The 19,554-nt window shown below is 47.0% G+C and overlaps 1 protein-coding gene across 50 annotated transcripts in view; it reads left to right on the top strand.

The window, feature by feature from the left end:
* The window catches only part of SORBS1 (sorbin and SH3 domain containing 1), a 241,706-nt gene extending 223,284 nt beyond the window's left edge, over positions 1–18,422 (top strand). For 27 of the 50 annotated variants that reach the window (XM_021074170.1, XM_021074138.1, XM_021074137.1 and 24 more), the window contains 4 exons: positions 7,904–7,963; positions 8,569–8,759; positions 11,459–11,571; positions 15,103–18,422. In XM_021074170.1, the coding sequence (XP_020929829.1) occupies positions 7,904–7,963; positions 8,569–8,759; positions 11,459–11,571; positions 15,103–15,170 (432 nt within the window). In that variant the 3' untranslated portion in view covers positions 15,171–18,422. The remainder of the gene's footprint in view (positions 1–7,903; positions 7,964–8,568; positions 8,760–11,458; positions 11,572–15,102) is intronic. The other 23 variants (XM_005671335.3, XM_005671334.3, XM_021074172.1 and 20 more) reach the window with 3 other exon arrangements.

Here is a 19,554-nt window from a genome sequence, read left to right as displayed (position 1 = left end):
TTTCCAGGCTAGGGGTCGAATCAGAGCTTCAGTCGCTGGCCTATACCACAGCAATAGCAATGCCGGATCCAAGCCATGTCTGCAGCTTACACCACAGCTCACGGCAATACCGGATCCTTCACCACTGAGTGAGGCCAGGGATTGAACCTGCATCCTCATGGATACTAGTCAGATTCATTTCTGCTGAGCCATGACGGGAACCCCAGAAGCAGCTCTCTGCCTCCCGAGGCCCTCCTTGGATGACAGAGCTACAGATGGGAAGGACTCAAAGGACAGCTATTCTCTGGTGGCCCAGTCAGCATGATGTGACCTCAGGCTGGGTCACCTACTTGAATAAATGCATTCCAGACCCGTTTGTGACATCAGGAAAATTGCCTGCCACTTCTGTCCTTGCTGAGAACCAATAGTTCTGAGTTTGGTTTACCCTCAGGAAGCTGGGTTGAGCATCTGACCCATAAGTAGAGGGAATTTCACCTGAGAGCCTGAAATGGAGAGACATTTGGAAACATCATGACCATTTTTCTTCCATTCGAGCCTCTAGGATGTTCCAGGCACTGTGCAAAGTGCTGCAAGAGACAGAGAGGGGTGAACACCATCAGGGGCTCCCCTTTGTTCTCAGGAAAGTCTCTCCTCCTTCACAGGCTTAAAAGGCCCCAGGTGATCTGGCTATTTAGACAGCAAGCCAGCCTCACCTTCCAGAGCCTCCTTGCTTGTGTGTCCGGAAAACGCCCACCTTCCCCACTGAGATCGTACTTCTTCCAGGAAACCTCTTCTGACCACTTTTCCCTCCCCTGCAAGAGGGGATTAAGTGCCAGGCTTTGTGCTTTCATTCCCTCTGCCCCTGACCCCAGGGGGGCACTTTTTAGCTCTGTTGTCTTCATCCCTTTGGGTGTCACTGTTATAGCCTTAGGGACCAGGACCCCTGGCGTGTGGAAGGCACACACTATTTCTTGAGCAAAAGAAAAGATACAAGATGACCCCACCTGAAGGAGTGTACGCTCTCCACTGGGGGAGATAAGGCATGTTCACAAGTAATTATAACACAGACAGGGAAGGAGGGCCACAAAGAGTTTGCTCTGAGAGTTTGAGATGCGGAGAAATAATAAGCAACAAGAGGGGGAAGATGCAAAGACTTCAAGAGAAAAGTGGGCTTTGATCCGGGGCTGAAAGACCTGGACGTTTTCTGATAGGCGAACAATGAGAAGGCGGCATTCAAGGCAGGCAGATAGCCCAGCCCAGGCCCGGGGTGGGAACGTGAAGCGGGTGGGGAATTGTGAGGTCCTCCTGGTTTGAGTGAAGCTCAGGTGTCTCAGGTGGAAAGAAGGAGCTGCAAGGAGAACCTGGAAACTGAGCAGCACCTCCTCACAGTGTCTGGTCATCTTCCTCAAGCCCTGTGATGCTTGCTCACTGGCCGTCAGGTTCCCTATTTGATGCTCGTCCCTGCTTGGCCGCCTCCCTTCTCCTGAGTCCCCTGTCCAGGCTGCGTGCCCCTGGCTCTGCCGATGTGCAGGCCCTTCCTTGTGAGGGGGTTTGACTCTTCACACCTTTGTAGACATTGGGTCAGTTGCTTACGTTTTTAGAGGTGGGTGAATGAGGGGCCAGGGGTGTTGAGGGGAAGCCAGGACCAGGGGGAAGAGCACTGCATCCAAAGTCAGGATGCCTGGGCTGGAAGCCTGCTGTGTGTCCTGGGGTGAATCGCTCCCCTTCTCTGGCAGCTTCCCTTGATCATAAAAGATTCAGACCAGGCTATCCAACTACTTGTTAGCTTTGATAGTCTATGGTTAGCTAAACATTCTGTGTGAATGTCAGTTCAAAGGAGAAAGGTGGGCGTTCCCTCTGTGGCACAGCAGGATCTGTGGTGTCTCTGTAGTACCAGGACATAGGTTTGAACCCCAGCCCGGCACAGTGGGTTAAAAGGATCTGGCGTTGCTGCAGCTGTGGCATAAGTCAAAACCAAGGCTGGGATCTGATCCCTGGCCTGGGAACTCCGAATGCCGCAGGCTGGCCAAAAAAAGTACATAAATAAAAATAAAATTTGAAAGAAGAGAAAGGAGAACATATGCAGAAATTTGAGGGGGGTTATGATAGACCTCTGGACCTTCACAACGGGAAAATAAGTTTTTCCTTTTGTTAAGAGACGCCTCAACTAATTGGACAAAAGCAAATACAGGCAAAAGGCCCAAGTGTTCAGAATTATCAACCAAGTTCTTGGATTTTGTTGGGTGTTATTTTGGCCAAGAAGGTTTAGGACAATTGGCCGAGAAAGAAAATCTCTACCGCTGGTGTTGTCAAATATTTACTGAACTTCCCCCAAGAGAGAGGCACTGTTTGCTGACTGGCATCCAGACTTGGTTTTTAAGAGCTCCTATCGTTGGCGTGACAGATCCTCAGAGAACTTCTGCACTAAAGAGAATCTTTAAAGGTCATCTACTCCAGTGACTCGTAACTTTTTCTGGACCCTGGAACCTTGGAGAATCTGAGGTTAGCGGAGGACTCTAGGCCAGTACTTTGGGAAGGAGGGTGGCACGCACACAGTTTTGCATAATGTTTTAAAAGATTCACACTTGAGTCATTCCAAGAGCACTTAGAGAAAGGAGGGGAAAAAGAGAGACCCTCTCAGCCGATGACCGGAAGATGGGCTTTGGTGACTTCAGAGGGAGCATCCCTTACTGCCCGGAAGCTAGGTTAGTTCCCAGAAAGATAAGAACAAAGGCATAGACCCGCTTTGAGCGTGGAAATCAGAAATAGAAGGGAAAGTCTGAGATGCAACTTACAAGAACAGAAAGGAAATTAAAAATGTTAAAATACCCACCTAAAATGGAGAAATGTTTTCCTTTGACTGACTCAGAAAGGAAATCTCTAAATATATACGGAGGGTATTCAACAATGCACGGGACGGGGAGAGACAGTGCGGCTGCAGTTCTCACAAAAAATAACCAGCAGGTGTGCGCTCAACACTGAAGCATAGACCTGAGGTTGCCGGAACCACCCTGACAGAGGGGTCGCGAGCAATGGGGGATTGCTGTAGAAACCCTCATGCCAGTCGCCCTTACCTGGCGATTTAAGGTGGCCTCTTAATGGGCACATCCCTGCAGCCATTCTGATGTCTCCTTCTGGCAGGGCACAACCTGGAAGGTCAGGGTGTGGCCGAAGGCGGGGGACTTGGAGTTGAGAGGCTGGGGTTCAAATCCTAACTCTCCAATTCCCATCTCAGACATGTTGGGCCTTGGTTTGGTAAGATGAGGTAAATATGGACCACCTTGGTGAGTTATGAGGATTAAATGAGGCGTCATGGAGATTCACAGACCTAGCACAGAGCGTGTAGTTGGCACTCAGTGAATACTTGTGTGATACTGGGGTAACAGGGGGAAGAAGTTTACCCTCCTTTCCCCATTCCACCTAAGAGAGGAAGACGGGGCTGGAGGAGAGAAGAAAGTAGAAGATGGAAGACTCCTTTTTCTTTGGTTCCACAAATCCAGAATTTAGAAAATCTAGCATTTATACTCTGAATTAGTGTTTCTCCTTATGCTTCCTCACCTCAAGGACAAAGGTGTCCTCTAAGAAAGCTTCCAGTTTCTTCATTCTTGGATACACATTTGTCTGATTGTTTTAGGAAAGAAACAGACCCCACCACAGACCATGAGAAGGCTGGGGTTTAAGCTTAGTGCTGTCTGAGTTCCCACCATAGTGCAGTGGGTTTAGTATTTGAATATAACAGCTCAGTTGCTACAGAGCTGCAGGTTTGATCCCTGGCCCCTCGCAGTGGGTTAAAGGATTCAGCATTGCCGCAGCTACAGTGTAGGTTGGCAGGCGTGGCTCGGATTTAATGCCTGGTCTGGAAACTTCCATATGCCACAAGTATGACTATTGGAAAAAAAGGTTTAATGCTGTCATCAGATTCAAATTACAACAGAGCTGACGTATTGTCTGTGAACTGATCTGCCAGCAGATTAAGTCTGGATAGTAAGCAGTTGAACTAATATGTAAGGTGGGATCTTTTTCTTAATAAACCCAAGGGGAAAACTCAGTGGAATCAGCCTATTTTGCAGGACCCGCGGAGATTTCTAGAGCCGAAACCCAGGAGCCTGAAGCATTCAGGTCTTCTGACTCCTCTGACCCAGTTTGTCCGGGGTCTTCCAGGAGCTGCAGCTTCTCTTCTACTTCTGGAGTCACCCCTCACCTCCCAATGGCCAGACTGGAGGCTACAGTCCAAAGCCACCTTCCTCCAGGGTCTCCAGTGGGCAGCCCGTGCAGCGCCAGCCCCCTTGATCCGGGTCAGCCCTGCCCCCATCTTCAGTTCATAGGACATGCACACTCTAATCGCTGTGTTAGAACTCGAGAGCCAAACAGGATGTTTATGTAAATCGTGTCCAAGCTGCGTATTTTCCTAAGAACTTGAAATCCAAAGAAGCGAAGCATGTTGCTCAAAAGACACTAAAGGAGTGAGAGAGCCTGGCCTGGAACCCAGTTTCCTCCCTCCCAAGTCCAATTGTCCCTTGAGCGACCAGTGTGAGTCACACCAGAGAGGATGAGAAGATTTGGGGTGGGAGATGGGCAGAAGAGCCGTTTCAGAGCCAGTCAGGCCAGCAGAGACGCGCGATGCTGCTAGAGGGGCTCAGGGCCCCGCAGAGCGGGTGTTCCTGTGTCCACAGCTCCAGGACGTCCTGCTGGACTCAGGCCTGGGGACATTTTATTTTGGGCGCCCAGGCTTTGGCACCCACCCAGACCTGGAGGAGGATGCTTGGTAAGTCAGAGTAGCACCAGGTGTTTTGTGGCTCCAGAGGGATTAACAGCCCCAGGGAGAGCCCCCGGGGCAGATTTCTGAGGGACTTCGGTGAACTGGAGGGAGAAGAGCAACAGAGCAAGGACACAGGCAGGGTTGCTCATTCAGAAGAATGAAACAAGAGCTCCGGGCCAAGAGGCCGACTTGGGCATGTGTGTGCAAATATGGAAGTAAAGTGGTTTCTGGAGCAGCAACTATCACATGCTTATTGTTGATGGGGGGGGCAGTGCAGCGCGAGGGCTGTGTGTGTGTTGGGCTGGCGGCTGTTTTTCTAAACATGTGAAAAGCTGGAATGTATTTCCGAGAGTCCGAAATGTACTTAGCATGAGATAATACTCCTTTTATCCCTAACCCCGACTGGGGCTCTGGTTAGAACTCTGTCTGCTTTTTTTAAGAGGTGGGGAGGGTTTAGAGCAGCACTGCCTGCAGGACTATAATGTGAGTTGAGGACATAATTTAAAATTTTCTGGTATTAAAATGGAACAAGTGAAACTCATTTTAGTAACATATTTGATTTAATCCAACATATTTAAAACAGTGTCACCTTAACATATAATCAGTATAATCATCGAGATATTTTCTGTTATTTTCCATTGGCCCCATTGCAAGTGTTAAGTAGATGCATGTGGCTACTGGCTACCATACTGGACAGCATAGGTTCAGAGGAAGAGAAATAGAAAGACGTACATGGTTAGCAAATGAGACCAGGGAAAGAAAACATACACTTAGAAGAAAAAAAAAGAAAATCTGAAGGTAAACAGCCTTTTAATGAAGGGCAAGTCCCTGTGATAGATACCAGTGGTTTCCATCTCCACCCAGAGTCCATGTGCCATACCCATCCCCCAAGCCCTGTGTGCGTGCACACGTACACACACACACCCTGCCCTCCCAAAAAAACCTAGTTTACATTTTAGCTTTATGAGATGTTTGGTTTAAATCTAAGGGATACATTTCAAATAGGGAGAAATTGAAACTTAGCTAACAGGATAAATATTTAACTTGCCTTCCTTTATTCCACAAACATTAAGTAAGGAAGCAAGTTACCTCTCAGGGATGAGTTCAGTTTGTACTAGATATTAAGTTTTTGTGATGTAAAGGCTGCCATGACATGTATCCTCTGGCTTGCATGTGACCTGAGACCAGGGACAGTATGAGCTGGCTCAGGCTCCTTTTTCAATACTGTGGCTCCCTGAGTTAATGAATGGATGATACTCATTCCGCACACTGGACCTTTTACATGAAGAAAGAGGATGCAAGAAAAAAGTTACAGATCCTGTTTGCAGAAGAGGCAGGAGCTGGGTGTTGGTATCACCCTCACCCCAGCTGTCCCATCGTGAGCCAAGAGGGCGATGGTATATGGTGATTAGACCCTGAGAGCTTCAGTACTCCATGGCTTTGCCACCTTGTGCAAATCTTCAGACTTCTCAAGCCTTAAAATTTCCATTTCTGCCCTCCCCAAGTAAAGGGTGAATATAAATTTCAGGTGAGGTAATGGACCTCTATATGTGCTTTGAAAGCAACTAAAAAAAAAAAGTTCCTGTCGTGGCTCAGTGGAAACGAATCCGACTAGGAACCATGAGTTTGTGGGTTCGATCCCTGGCCTACATCAGTGGGTAAAGATCAGGCATTGCTGTGAGCTCTGGCGTGGGTCACAGACAGGGCTCAGATCTGGCATTGCTGTGGCTTTGGCATAGGCCAGCAGCAACAGCTCTGATTAGACCCTTAGCCTGGTAATCTCCATATGCTGTGGGTGTGGCCCTCAAAAGACAAAAAAAAAAAAAAAAAAAAAGATGCTTTACAGGAGTTCCTGTTGTGGCTCAGCGGTTAATGAACCCAACTAGCACGCATGAGGATGCAGGTTCGATCCCTGGCCTCACTCAGTGGGTTAAGGATCCAGCATTGCCATGAGCTGTGGTGTAGGTCGCAGATGCGGCTTGGATCCCGCATTGCTAGTGGCTGTGGCCGTGGTGTAGGCCGGCAGCTACAGCTCCGATTGGACCCCTAAGCCTGGGAACTCCATGCCTGACTCCAGGGTTTCTGTGGGACTCACTGACAGTAATGTCAGTGAGCACATTTAATAATGTGGGAATGGCCAGAGGATGAAAGAGAAGGTCCAGTGGGACAGTAAGTGAATCCAGGAGACAAGCCTACCACTAACTTGCTGGGTAACCTCAGGGAATGCCCTCCCCTTCTCTGGGCCTTCCTGTGAACAAGTGGGTCACACACACAAATATCTGAGTGCCCTTCTAGAAGGCGTTGGAGGTGCTGTGGCTCATTGCTATTATTGCTATTACCTGGAGGGTTTCTCCAAGGATGGCTCTTCAAATGTTGATTTAAGGAGACTTCTTAGAGCTTGCAGTTGAATCCTCTCTGGGGGAAATAATTCCACACACACTTCCCGTGATGGCCTATACGATCCTTACTTAAAAGATAGGTCTGCTTGAGCTGGTGAATGAAGAATGATGGGTGCATTTCTACAGCTGTGTCAGGACACACCATCCTATGTCTGGAAGCAAGCCCTGCCCTGTGAGCTTATCAGAACTCATCTGTCACACAGCTGGGGTGGATCACGTGCAGATTTTTCCTGGGGAACAGTATTGTTTGATACATCATGTAGTACCAAGGAGTTTGTCAAAAGCACTGGTTTTTATAAGTATGGGAAAATGGCATCTCTCAGAGTTTTATGAACTTGCTTTGTCAGAGGAGGCTCCCTGTCAACAAAGTAACCGAAACTGGCTTCTGGTACAGCCATCCTCGCATAGATGCCAGCCGAGAGCCAGGGGACCAAAGCGTGTTGTTTATGGAGGGACATGACTGTTCCTTTAAGGCAGCCCTTCTGTGTCTTCCCTGCCCATCTGGGGTCCCTGTGTTATTCATTCTCACCTCACTGCAGCCATGTTCCCATTGCATTGCGTGGATGCTTGCTTCTAACTCTACATTGCATTTTCTCCTCTGCACCCACCGTGTTGTCGTGGAAACTCGGTGGCCATAGGCCGCGAGTATCCGGTGTCATCGAGTGTGCTGGTGTGGTATGTGTATTTGCTCACACTTTTATTTTGACTCCTTTCCAATGTGACATCTGCTAAAATGTCTCCCTTATAATTTGCTTGGTGATCACAGCCTTCTCATCATTCATTGAGAGCAGGACCTGATCTCACAGAGTCTGAAAAGAGCTATGTGGTAAGATGCCTGTTGAATAAGACTGTAGCTTTTCTAAAGAGAATTCTTCCTGACCTCTAGGCTCTAGACTGGAGTAATGCCTGGTTAACTTACAGAGCCATTCTTTACAAGAATCATATGGCTATTGTAGTAGACAAAGATGCTAGGCCACCCCCTCCCCTCTCAAAAAAAAAAAGGCAGAGGAATGTAGAGACCATATTTCTCCTCTGGCTACATGTGGGTTTAAATTCAGGTGCTAGTGCATGAATGGGGATACATACTTGCATTTCTATCCTGAAGTTATTCTGTTTGTAACCATTACTCACTAAATTACAGGCTTTTATGCTGCTGGCTTTTTTTTTTTTTTTTTTTAATATTCATACTAAATCCCAAATTCTTCTGTATCTCACCTGTTTTTTTCCATGCTTACGCCTGGATCCCTCCTGCACTCCACTACTGGAATACCTATATTTTTAACCTGGATCTTCAACTCTGTTGTTTCCCTGGACTTATGTGCTTCATCTGGAATGTCACATCTCTTCCTCTCTTTTTTTTTTTTTTTTTTTTTGTGTCCCCATGTTGACTGTTTTATGGGGGTTTCTGGATCTCTCGGGGCCACCTCACAGGAAGCAGTTTGCAATGAGATCATAAACATTGCCGAAAAATCGGTTCATTACTGCAGCACTGTTTCTCATCCCCTTGACTTTCATCACAAGGTATCCCCTTCTGACAATAAATCATCTTTAATCATTTCTCAGCAACCTCAAGCCCAGCAGCGAAGAGTCACCCCAGACAGGAGTCAAACCTCCCAGGATCTGTAAGTACACTTGGCGAACCTCCATTCTCGTGGCCTCGGGAGGCTGTTGGGCCTTAGGAAATGGATCGTTGACTGAGTAGGGGCAAGCCCTTGGGGGGAAAGAACGAGTCGCCCCCAACTTCTCTGAGGGTTTCTCATAAAGCCCTTTCCCAGGTGGCAGGTAAAGTAAAGGAGGTCACAGACTGTTAGAGGAGAGACAAGTAAAAGCATTAACTGCCCTGTGGGGCAGAGGGGAGCTGGGCTGGCTGGTTTCATTCCCAGTGTGGTGGGAAGATAGAAGAAAGAAAGGTGAATTCGGATTGGAGACGAGTGAATGGGGTTGATTTAAACCAACAGTATTGGCTATCTCCTATGTTTTAAGCACAGAGGCGTCAACTCCATTCATAGAAGAAGGGGGTTTGGAATGAGTGTCGAAAGACAAATTGGATTTGAGAGCTAGAGCAGGGGGGTCAAAGTCTTCCCAGCTGAGGAAGCCAGATATGCCAAGGCCTGGGGGCAGGGTTTTTTTTGGAGAAGGTCTGGAAGACCCCAGGGGCCACAGTGCCTGGAAGAGATGAAGGCAAAGCCAAGGAGCAGGTCGGGTCCGTTTGTAGAATGCAGAAGGCAGTGGAAATAGGTTGGGCTTTTAGTCTGCATTCACTCAGGAACCATGGGAGGTTTTTAACATACGGAACAATGGGTTGGATTTTGTTTTAGGGTGATGACTCAGGCAGCAGAGTGGAGGCTGGATTTGAGAGACAAAAGGACAAAGATGATGGTTAGGAGATAAGAACCCAGTAAAGAAGTGCTGAGGGCCTGAGCTAGGACAGAGTGGGCGCTTCGTGCATGGAAGTATATAAGATTTCCCAATGAGACAGGGGTAAAGGGAGACGAGAACTGAGCATAGATCCTTGGGGAACCAACTTCGAAGGCCACCAAGTAGCAGCCAAGCAAAGGGACAGCAAGAGACACAGGCGAGGGCCTGAGAGTCTCCGGTTGTGTGGAACAGAGCAAGCAGGGTGTGGTCAGCGGTGCCCCTGCTTCAGAGAGGCCGAGGAGGGTAGGACATAGGAAAAGTCTCCAGGCGGCAACTGGGAAAGTCACCTGCGACCTCTGCGATGGCAGTGCTGGAGAGGGGGAGGCAGATGCTCCATTAGGAAGGGCTGATGAGTCACTGTGAGGGTGAGTGCAAGGAGCAGGGTGGGGTGTAATACATTCAGGGCATAGCAGAGCCAGGGGAGGTGTTTTTAGGATGCAGAGACTTAGGCCCATTTGTACTTGAGGAGAAGGACTTGACAGACTCAAAAGAGTTAAGGGAATAGTCCCAGGATGGGAGTTTAGCCTGGCCTGGACAAGGGACCCTTCCTCACACGTGGAAACAGGAGCAGGAGGGGAGGAAAATTATCTGCTGCCTGCAGTGAGCTTCTTCCTCAGGAAACGGAGGAAGAGTAAAGAGCCCTCTGCCCAGAGCCAGGCACCAGAATTAGCAAAGGAGGCGGGAAGGACTCTATCTATGGAACCATGTCCTGAAGAGTGCAAAGCCTGCCCAAAATAAGGAGCAGGCAGACACCAGGAGTAATTTCCCAGAGCTGAGGCTGGTCAAGGCGTTGAGGTAGAGGCAGGAGACAGCAGGCAGATACAGAAACATCAAAACGTATTCATGTACCAACTGGAAATCCATCTGCATCACTTAATTCGTCATTAGAGACCTTCCTCTGGCAGACAGATCCATCTCCCAGAGTTTCACTGCATTTGGATAAATAATGTAAAATTAAATCACCCCTTTGGTTTTAGCAGAGGAGAACAAGCCTCTTGTTTCTGGGAACTTGTTTCCACTTGCTTGTCTCTCTTGCCCACACACTGGGATCCACCAGCTTCCACTGAAAACGATAGGTGATTGGCTCATTTGCAGAGTGTTGGCAACTACTGTTGTGTTCCATCAAATTAGCAAGCAAACAGAATTATGTGAACTGGGGCATAGTAGATACTTCTTACGTATTTGCCCAAGGAATACACGAAAGCAAGCTTTTATTTGTTGCCAAAGCAGGTATCAGATTTTACCACAAGTAACCCAGCTTTCTGCAGAGCCTGATCGCACAACAACACAGACCGAATTGCCTTAGGCCAATTAGCAAGTACATAAAAATCCTAACCCCAAACATCCCTGGGAGAGAAATGCTTTCAAGAGTTTCAGAAAAATGGCATGCACACATGGAAGCAATTAATGAAAGGCGTGTTGGCAGGTAAAGAACCTCAAGGTAGCTTTGCTGAACAGCGAGGCAACTGGGATGTACTTTTTAAAATTATATATATAGAGTTGTCTCCTCCAATTATGTGACCAGAATATAATGCCTGTCTCTGAAGCTAAGTATTTTCTGATTATCCTTGATAATCTACATGTATTGTCCTGTTAAGAGAATGCCTTATTTAAAGGGGGAGCATCTAGACAAAAAAGCTTGGCCATGGCAACCACCTGAGACTAAATAAAAGGACTGATAAGGATTTGCTTCTCAGAAGTTCCCCATCCCAGTGAATTTTATCACCTGTTGAATGGCTTTCCCTAGATGCTAAGTTTTTAGAAAAATGGCTAATAAAATACTTAGATCCCCCATGATGAGTAGGAAACACTACCCAAGAGTTGACCGAACTGAGTTTTGAAAACTCATTATTTAATCCCATCAGTGTGTGAGTCGCTTAATAGTTACTCTTCCCATTTACAGATTTAGCTACCAAGCATTGTATAGCTATATACCGCAGAATGATGATGAATTGGAACTCCGAGATGGAGATATTGTTGATGTCATGGAAAAATGTGATGATGGATGGTTTGTTGGTAAGTCATCTTGTCATGCTTTTCTTACTAGTGGCATAAATCGAAGGAATAACTGGGAGTGATGAGTCATGGAAAGGGCAGTTTTCTCTGCACAGAAAGAAGGGCCTTCTCAGTTCCTTTACCACTGTGAGGAATGCTGGGGCCCCCCAGTTTATGTTGGCTCTCAAGGCAGCGTGGATGATACTGACATTGAACCTCAAAACCAAATATGCCAACATCTACTGCACGGAAGGGCAGCTGCCAGCTTCATCCATTGAGTTTTGTTTGTATTTCTATCGTGCAACTCTGTCTTACATTTGGCATTTATTTTTAAAACGCCTATGAAACAACACAAGTACATTCGAACCTAGATTTGTGTCCTGAAACTTGAGCATATGTGTAGACAGTCCACAGACTTTATTTATTCCAGGCTTCAAATAACTTTTGTCAAAGCAACCTGCTTTTTGTTTTTTTTTTTTTTTTTTTTTTTTTTTTTGCCGCACTCATGACCTTTGGAAGTTCCCGGGGCCAGGGATTGAATCCAAGCCACACCTGCAAACTTCACCCTAGCTGTGGCAATGGTGTGTCCTTTAACCCATTGCACCAGGTCAGGGATTGAACCTGCACCTCTGCAGCGACCCCAGCTTCTGCAGTCAGATTCTTAATCCGTTGTACCATGGTGGGAACTCCCAACCTGCTCAATTAAAACAAAGGATTCACCTTTATAGGAGGGGGAGATATAGATCAGAATTAATGGAGATTCTGTAACAAAACAGACAAGTGTTACACTTTCTTAGTGAAGCTTTTTCAACAACCTGCCTTAAGAATTATCCTCTTCAACATAATTTTGAGGAGTTCCTGTCATGGCTCAGCAGAAACGAATCTGACTAGTATCCATGAAGGATGTGGGTTCGATTTCCTGGCCTCGCTCCATGGGTGAAGGATCTGGCGTTGCTGTGAGCTGTGGAGTAGCTCGCAGACGCGGCCTAGGTCCAGCGTTGCTGTGGCTGTGGTGTAGGCCGGCAGCTACAGCTTTGATTCTTCCCCTAGCCTGGGAACCTTCCATATGCCACAAGTGGAGCCCTAAAAAGCCAAAAAAAAGAAAAAGATCATTTTGAGATTCAGACACTCAGGCCCAAAGGCATTAGATAACTAGCCCCAAGGTCACCGCCCAGGGAGTAGGGCCAGTATTTGAACTCAGGCCTACCCCTCCTTGAGCCTATCTATGTTCTCTCTACTTAGGCAGGAATATAATGTTAAGAGCTGGAATTCCCGTCGTGGCTCAGTGGTTAACAAATCCGACTAGGAACCATGAGGTTGCAGGTTCGATCCCTGGCCTCACTCAGTGGGTTAAGGATCCGGCATTGCTGTGACCTGTGGTGTAGGTCGCAGATGCAGCTCGGATCCCACGTTGCTGTGGCGAAGGCCAGCGGCTACAGCTCTGATTAGACCCCGAGCCTGGGAACCTCCATATGCCATGGGTGCAGTCCTAAAAAGACAAAAAAAAAAAAAAAAGTTAGGGAGCCATTGACACACTTTGTCTCAGTTTTCCCCTTAAACAACTGGCTTTACCCTTTTTTCCAAGGACCAACTCTTTCCTGATCTCTCTAGAAGAGCTTTGCTAAAGCGAAGTGAGGTCAGGGCTGGGGCCCTGAGAGAACTGCAAAGCCTCAGCATAAATGGGAAGCCAGAAAGGTTTACCAGCTTCCTAGAAAGCCGCCTCATCCTACCAGGATAATATTCAAAATATTATCACGAATATGTCATCAGTATAAAAAATTGCAAGGGAGATATTTTACCTTCTTCTAAGAAGAAGTCTTTGAAATCCAGTGTATATTTTACAGTCAGAGCGTAGCTCAATATAGACCAGCCATGTTTTGGGGGCTCAGGAGCCACACAGGGCGATCATATGTAGAGTGCAAACTAGCTACTAACCTCTTCCAGGAATATTTACATTTTTTTATGAGAATATGAGATGGGGTGAGGGGCATCCCAGGCTGCTTGGTTAAGGAAATTTTTTAGATTCCTTAATTGTTCCAACACTTAGAAAAGTAGCCTTGTATTCAGACAAGACATAAAGTAACCCAGAACAGCTCTTCTTTCTCATCCAGATGGAAAGGTGCACACCAGCTATACAAGCACATCTCTGGGCCTTATCCTCTCAATTCTCTGCAACCTCTTCGACACTCCACCCCCCTCCACTGGGGCTGGTTGAGAGGTTTTTTTAAAGGGCTGTACCTGCGGCATATGGAAGTTCCTGGGCTGTGGGTTTGAATTTGAGCTGCAGCGGTCAGCCTCCGCCACAGCCACAGCAGCACCAGATCTGAGCCACATCTGTGACCTACACCACAGCTCACTGCAACGCCAGATCCTTCACCTGCTGAGCAAGGCCAGGGTTCGAACCTGCATCCTCATGAATCCTAGTGGGGTTCTTAACCCACTGAGCCACCCTGGGAACTCCTCAGCTGATTGTTTTAGATGGCCTTAGCTTTGACACATTTGGTATAGCTTTGACACATTTGGTGTAGAAGTTTGACTGCTGGCAAAAACTCCATCCCCTGGCAGTGGCTGCTTGAAATGTGTTGAACCGGATTGTGACGGCTGGCCAGGCCAGCTGGGGGGAGGATGCAATGATCATATTGTGATATCTGCTAACAGGAAGGTAACAATGACACAATGTGTCATCACCCAGCACCTCCCAGCTTTAGAGAGAGAAGCCCAAGGAAAGGAACAAGATTAGGGAATCCAGCAATTCTGGGTGTGGAGCAGCCCGGGAATGGCTTTGTTCCCTGGTAGCTCAATGCTCCTGGCTCAGCAGGAACCCTGACAATGTTGGTAGCAAAGACAGGGAATCAGTTTGGGGCTGAGGGGAGAAATTTCCCTTCGCTGCGCATTCAGATCGAATGGACATCTAGAAATATTACAGCTTAGAAATTCTAAATCCTCAGCACCTTCTTGTGTTGAAATGTGTTCATTCTTTCCTAATGGAGAAATATGGGAGAGATCAGTGGCCTGGGAGTCAGAAAACCTAAGTTCAAAGTCAGCCTCTGATATTGAAGCTCTCTGACTTCCAAGTTTACTATCTTAAAAGATGGGAGGGTTCCAGGAGTTCCCGTCGTGGCGCCGTGGTTAACGACTCCAACTAGGAACCATGAGGTTGCAGGTTCCATCCCTGGCCTTGCTCAGTGGGTTAAGGATCTGGTGTTGCCGTGACCTGCGGTGTAGGTTGCAGACGCGGCTCGGATCCCAAGTTGCTGTGGCTCTGGCGTAGGCCAGTGGCTATGGCTCTGATCAGACCCCTAGCCTGGGAAGCTCCATATACGCAGGAGCGGCCCTAAAAAAGACAAAAAAAAAAAAAAAAAAGATGGGAGGGTTCTGAATGCCTTGCTTATCACCAGCATTATTCTTCGACCTAAAGGAGATAAGAGACAGTGGGTTGGAAACTATATGCTTTTCTACAAGCTGTAGGATTGTTATCAAAGGCTCTCTGAACTCTTTGAGGTGAGTCTTGTCATTGTGTATATGTCTTTTTTTTTCCCCCCTTTTTTCTAGGTACTTCAAGAAGGACAAGGCAGTTTGGTACTTTCCCAGGCAACTATGTGAGGCCTTTATATCTATAAGAAGACTGAAAACCACGGAGATGATCCTTTATTGGAGGATGAAGCAGAATTCATGTCTTGGTCTCTTTATTTAAATGTTGAGTCAGTAGGAAAACTAATGCAGTGGATAAAGTAAGAAGCAAAAGAGGACAGAGAAGTGTTGTGTTTAAAACCCGAGCCTGTCTAAGTTTACTTATCAGACAGGGCTTGAACCATGCAACAAAAGGAATGAGGCAAAGCAGTATTGGTTTAGCTGCTTCTGGGAGCCACGCCGGCCCTGCCCTTCCCCCTCCGCCTCCTGCCCGGCTTGGGTAAACCGAGCTGCGGCAGGGTCCCGGAGCAGTTAGGTCAGAAAGGCCTCCTGCTGCCCCAGGCTTGACCAGCTTTGGCTCAAAATGGTCATTTGTCCTGCAGGAGCCCTCGGAGCACCGAGCAGAGTCCCAGCCATTCTGCAAGGCTCCATGTAGACTCCCCCTCGTCTCGCCCTTAGCCCTGCTAGAGATCAGTTGGGACTGCTGAGACGCCTCCTAAACAGTGGGGGAGCCCCCTAACGACCCCAGCCCAAGTCCCTCACTGCAGGTATGTTGGGAAGTGGAGGTCAGAGTAGGGGCCCTGTGCATTCAGCCTGCCTGCAGCATTGCCACCAATGCCCCGATGTTCAGCCAGAAAAGCACACAAGGTTTGCACGTGGAGCAAGGGGGCCAGGCAGAAAGTTAACATTTGCATTTCACGTGATTAAGGCAAGAAGCCCTATAGCCCTTGAGATCCTTGCAGTGGCTCCTTCCCCATTATCACCGGCTTTTACAAATAGTCACCTTCAGGGCAGCACAGTTTCCTAGCAGAATGCCAAGGCCACCCTTCCTTGTCTGGATTGTTTTAGGCCAGGACAGTTTGGGGTGGCTGGGCCTATTCTCAGAGAACCAAGCATGGTGTTCAGTGATTCATTTAATACACACTCGTGTACACTGGATGCCCGGGGCCACCCATGAGCAAGGCTGCTCCCAGGCTTCAGAAAGGGTTGCATGTCTCCATTTTCACTCCCCACAGAGTCCAGGGACCACTCACAATACAGTAGCCCAGGCTTACTATGAGGGTTCTCTCCAGCACAGAAGGTGCAGTGACCCTAAGTGTGAGGCCATATGATTCATCCACCCCCCAGGACATCTGTCCTTTGGAGGGGTCAGAGCCAAGGAAGGAGGCCCCTGTGAGGTGTGGGGTGTTTGGTCACAGCTTTATCCAGGGCAAGGGTGTTTATCAGCCCATGCGACACCTTGAAGAGACGAAGCTAGAAATGACCCGCTCCCTGCCTGTTGGGAACTCAGAGGTGGTTGGGGAGACAGACACGCAAGGAACATTCAATCCAGAGAGACTGTGATATGTGCTAAGAAGGGTTGAAGAGGGAGAGATGAAGGGATCCTAAAGGCATAGTCATATTTCTGTCTCTGTTAGCTCACTTTTGAACAGCTAGGTTGCTGGAGGAAACTTGAGGGCTAGTTTTTGGCTAGAAATACTTGGAACCGGTTCCAGGGTCTTCGAACTCATCCTCCCTACAAATATGCATTCAAGGTCACAAATAGGTGGACCAGTTCCAGGCTGGTCAAGTGTGTACAGGGACTGCGGCTCTCTGCATATAGCTCAGAATTGTCCCAGGACCGATGTCCCAAGTCTGGAGTCTTCATAAGTAGGCAAAGAATGTCTTCAGTGCCTCTGCGTCTGTCTCCACTACTCATCTTAGGACCCCCATCAGCTACCCACCCTGCGTCAGACAGCCACAGTACCCTCACTTTCTCCCAGTCCTTTCAAATCCTGCTCTCAGGAAAGCACCTGCCACTGACTCCTTCACACTAGAGTGTAAATGACTGATAGGAGGAACATGTTACTTTTTTCAGAAACATTGGCTTTTTAACAAGGACACAGCAGAGCCTTAATCCCAAGGGGGAAAGTCTGTGGAACTACCGGGGCTAAGTTGGGGGGGAGGGGAGCAGGTAGGGGTGGATGAACTTCCTGGGTGGAAAGGGACTCCTTGATACTCCTTAAATTAAGACTCAGTGCCCTTGGACGGTGAGGTGGGCCTTCCAAAGCAATATGTTTCTGTCTCTGCTCCCCTGCTCCCCACTCCCACCCCCAAACGTAGTTCAAGTGCATCTATGCCTGTGCATTTTGTACGGTAGCATTTCACCCATTTTGGAATGTAATTCTTATCCCGGCTAAATGTGTTTCCTGGTCTTTCTTCGAGGCAAACCCTGAACAACACAATCTTACCTGTTTTGAGGGGTACTTATTAAGTAGGTTATTTTGAACACCTCTTTAAATACAGCTAGAAAATAAACCAATTTGTAAAGCCACATTTGCATATGATGCCAGCCACAAAACTTTGTACATCTCCAGAATCCCAGGTATGCCTCACCCATTTGCCCGCCTTGAATCAACTCATCTGTTACAACCTTGCGTCAAACTTCAGCTTCCTACACACAATAAAACAAGGAACAAAGGGTTCGACTGCTCCTTTGTCCTCAGACATTTAGGAATATAAAATACCTATTTTTATGCTGAGATATTTATACAGGTTTATTAATCCAAGCGCAACTAACTGGAGGCATGTGCCCTACAACACATTTTGATAGATGAGTCATGCTTCTGGGTAAAGGCAAGCCCCAAACTACTTATCTTTTGCAGTCTCTCTGGGTCAGTAAGAGGAAAAAAAAAAAAAAAAAAAATCATATGCTTAAGAAGTGGGACTGTAAATATGTATATTTAACTTTGTATATCCCATGTACCTACTTTGTATAGAAAAATCATTTTAAAAATTTGAACCGAAGCAGAGGTAAATAAGGAAGTCAGGAAGGTTTTTTTCTTTTGCCTATTTAAATGAAGGAATTCCAAACTGACCTGCAGGTTTTTAGCACAAAAATAGCCATGGTAAAGTGTTACAATAATCATTCTTTCTGGGAGAGAAGGTAACTTCTCAATTACAGTAGATTTTCTTATTATTTGACTTTTTTTGCAGTCCTATTTACCTGCAGTAGTATCAAGTCCTATTGCTAGAATAGGTTACTACAAAAAAAGACATCCTGAAAGAAAAATAACGGACATTCTATATAACCAGTTAATTTAAAGTATTGCCATTTAAATTACACACCAAGAGCATGTACTATGCACAGATTTTCCGTTCATTATTTTTTTTCTTGCAGTGGATCGATTTGACAAATAGATGTTGAATTATTCCATTTGCTGTATATATTATTTAATAAACTTTATTCAGAATTTGGTGGCATAAGTTTGTTCTTTTCCTTGTTTCTTTCCTTCCCATGACAAATTTTTTAGTTGAGGCTTCTGTTCCCTGCTTCAATGTTATCCACTCTCCTTTTCCATTCTTAATCCCTTACCATCTGGCTTACACCTCACTCCTTGAAGACACCACTTACACTGTTCTCAAAAAAGGAACTACATGATGCTCTCTGAATTGACTTTTTTAGTTTTAAAAAAATGCCTATGTCTCTAAAAGACAAAGTGAAACATAAAATATGTTTAATAGGTCTCCATTTACTCCACAAGATAGGAGTACAGAAAATCAGACTGCATTTAGTTTTTCTAAGCGAATTAAATCCAGCTGAATCTTCTCTTGCCTTGGTGGGTGAAAATGAGGTCTTGTCCTTAGCTTCCTCCCAAACTATGTGTGTCAAGCCCACAGCACAAGGCATCCTCATCTGCCATCTCCCTCTGGGGTGGGCCGGGCTACAGCAGCAGCAACCTGTCCCACAACAGAAAACCCAAAATTTCCACCCTTTCTCTCCCACTTATGTCCTCCTCCACCTTCAATTCCAAGTACCCGTTTGTACACCCCTCCCTTTGAGGTGACCCACTGGAATACCCCTTAAGCCTCCAGCAGTCCTGGGAAAAGGGTTACCTCCCAGGGGTCTGACAGCCTTGATACTGGGCTCTGAGTCACAGGTACTACTTCCTGCCTTCTGTCCCATCCAACAAATCCACCAGCTGTATCTTCAAAATACCTTTCGAAGCCAACCACTTCTATCACTAAAATCCAAGCCATTTCTTCTTATCTGGATCCTGGCAATCATTTCTAACTCATCTTCTCCCTGCCTCCATTCCTTGCCCCCTCTACCCTCATCTCAACACAGCAACCAGAGTGATCATTTGAAAGTTGACCCAAAGCCTCTAGTGGCCTGTCCTCTCAGACTGCTCTTGGGATGGTGCAATGGCCTCAAGTCCAGAGCACAATGCTCTGCCCCCTCCCTCTCCTCTCACTTCACTTCTCATTCTTCCTTCCAGCCACACAGTCCTTCTGGCCTCAAACTCATCAAGCTCACTTCAGTTTGTTTGTTTGTTTTGGCATAACCCGAGGCAAGTGATAGTTCCAAGGCCAGGGAACAAACACATGCCACAG

The sequence above is a fragment of the Sus scrofa genome, chromosome 14 (assembly GCF_000003025.6).
Source record: "Sus scrofa isolate TJ Tabasco breed Duroc chromosome 14, Sscrofa11.1, whole genome shotgun sequence".
NCBI classification, from domain to species: Eukaryota; Metazoa; Chordata; class Mammalia; order Artiodactyla; family Suidae; genus Sus; species Sus scrofa.
Note: the sequence above shows the minus strand (reverse complement) of the source record. Positions and strands in the feature narration are given on the sequence as shown.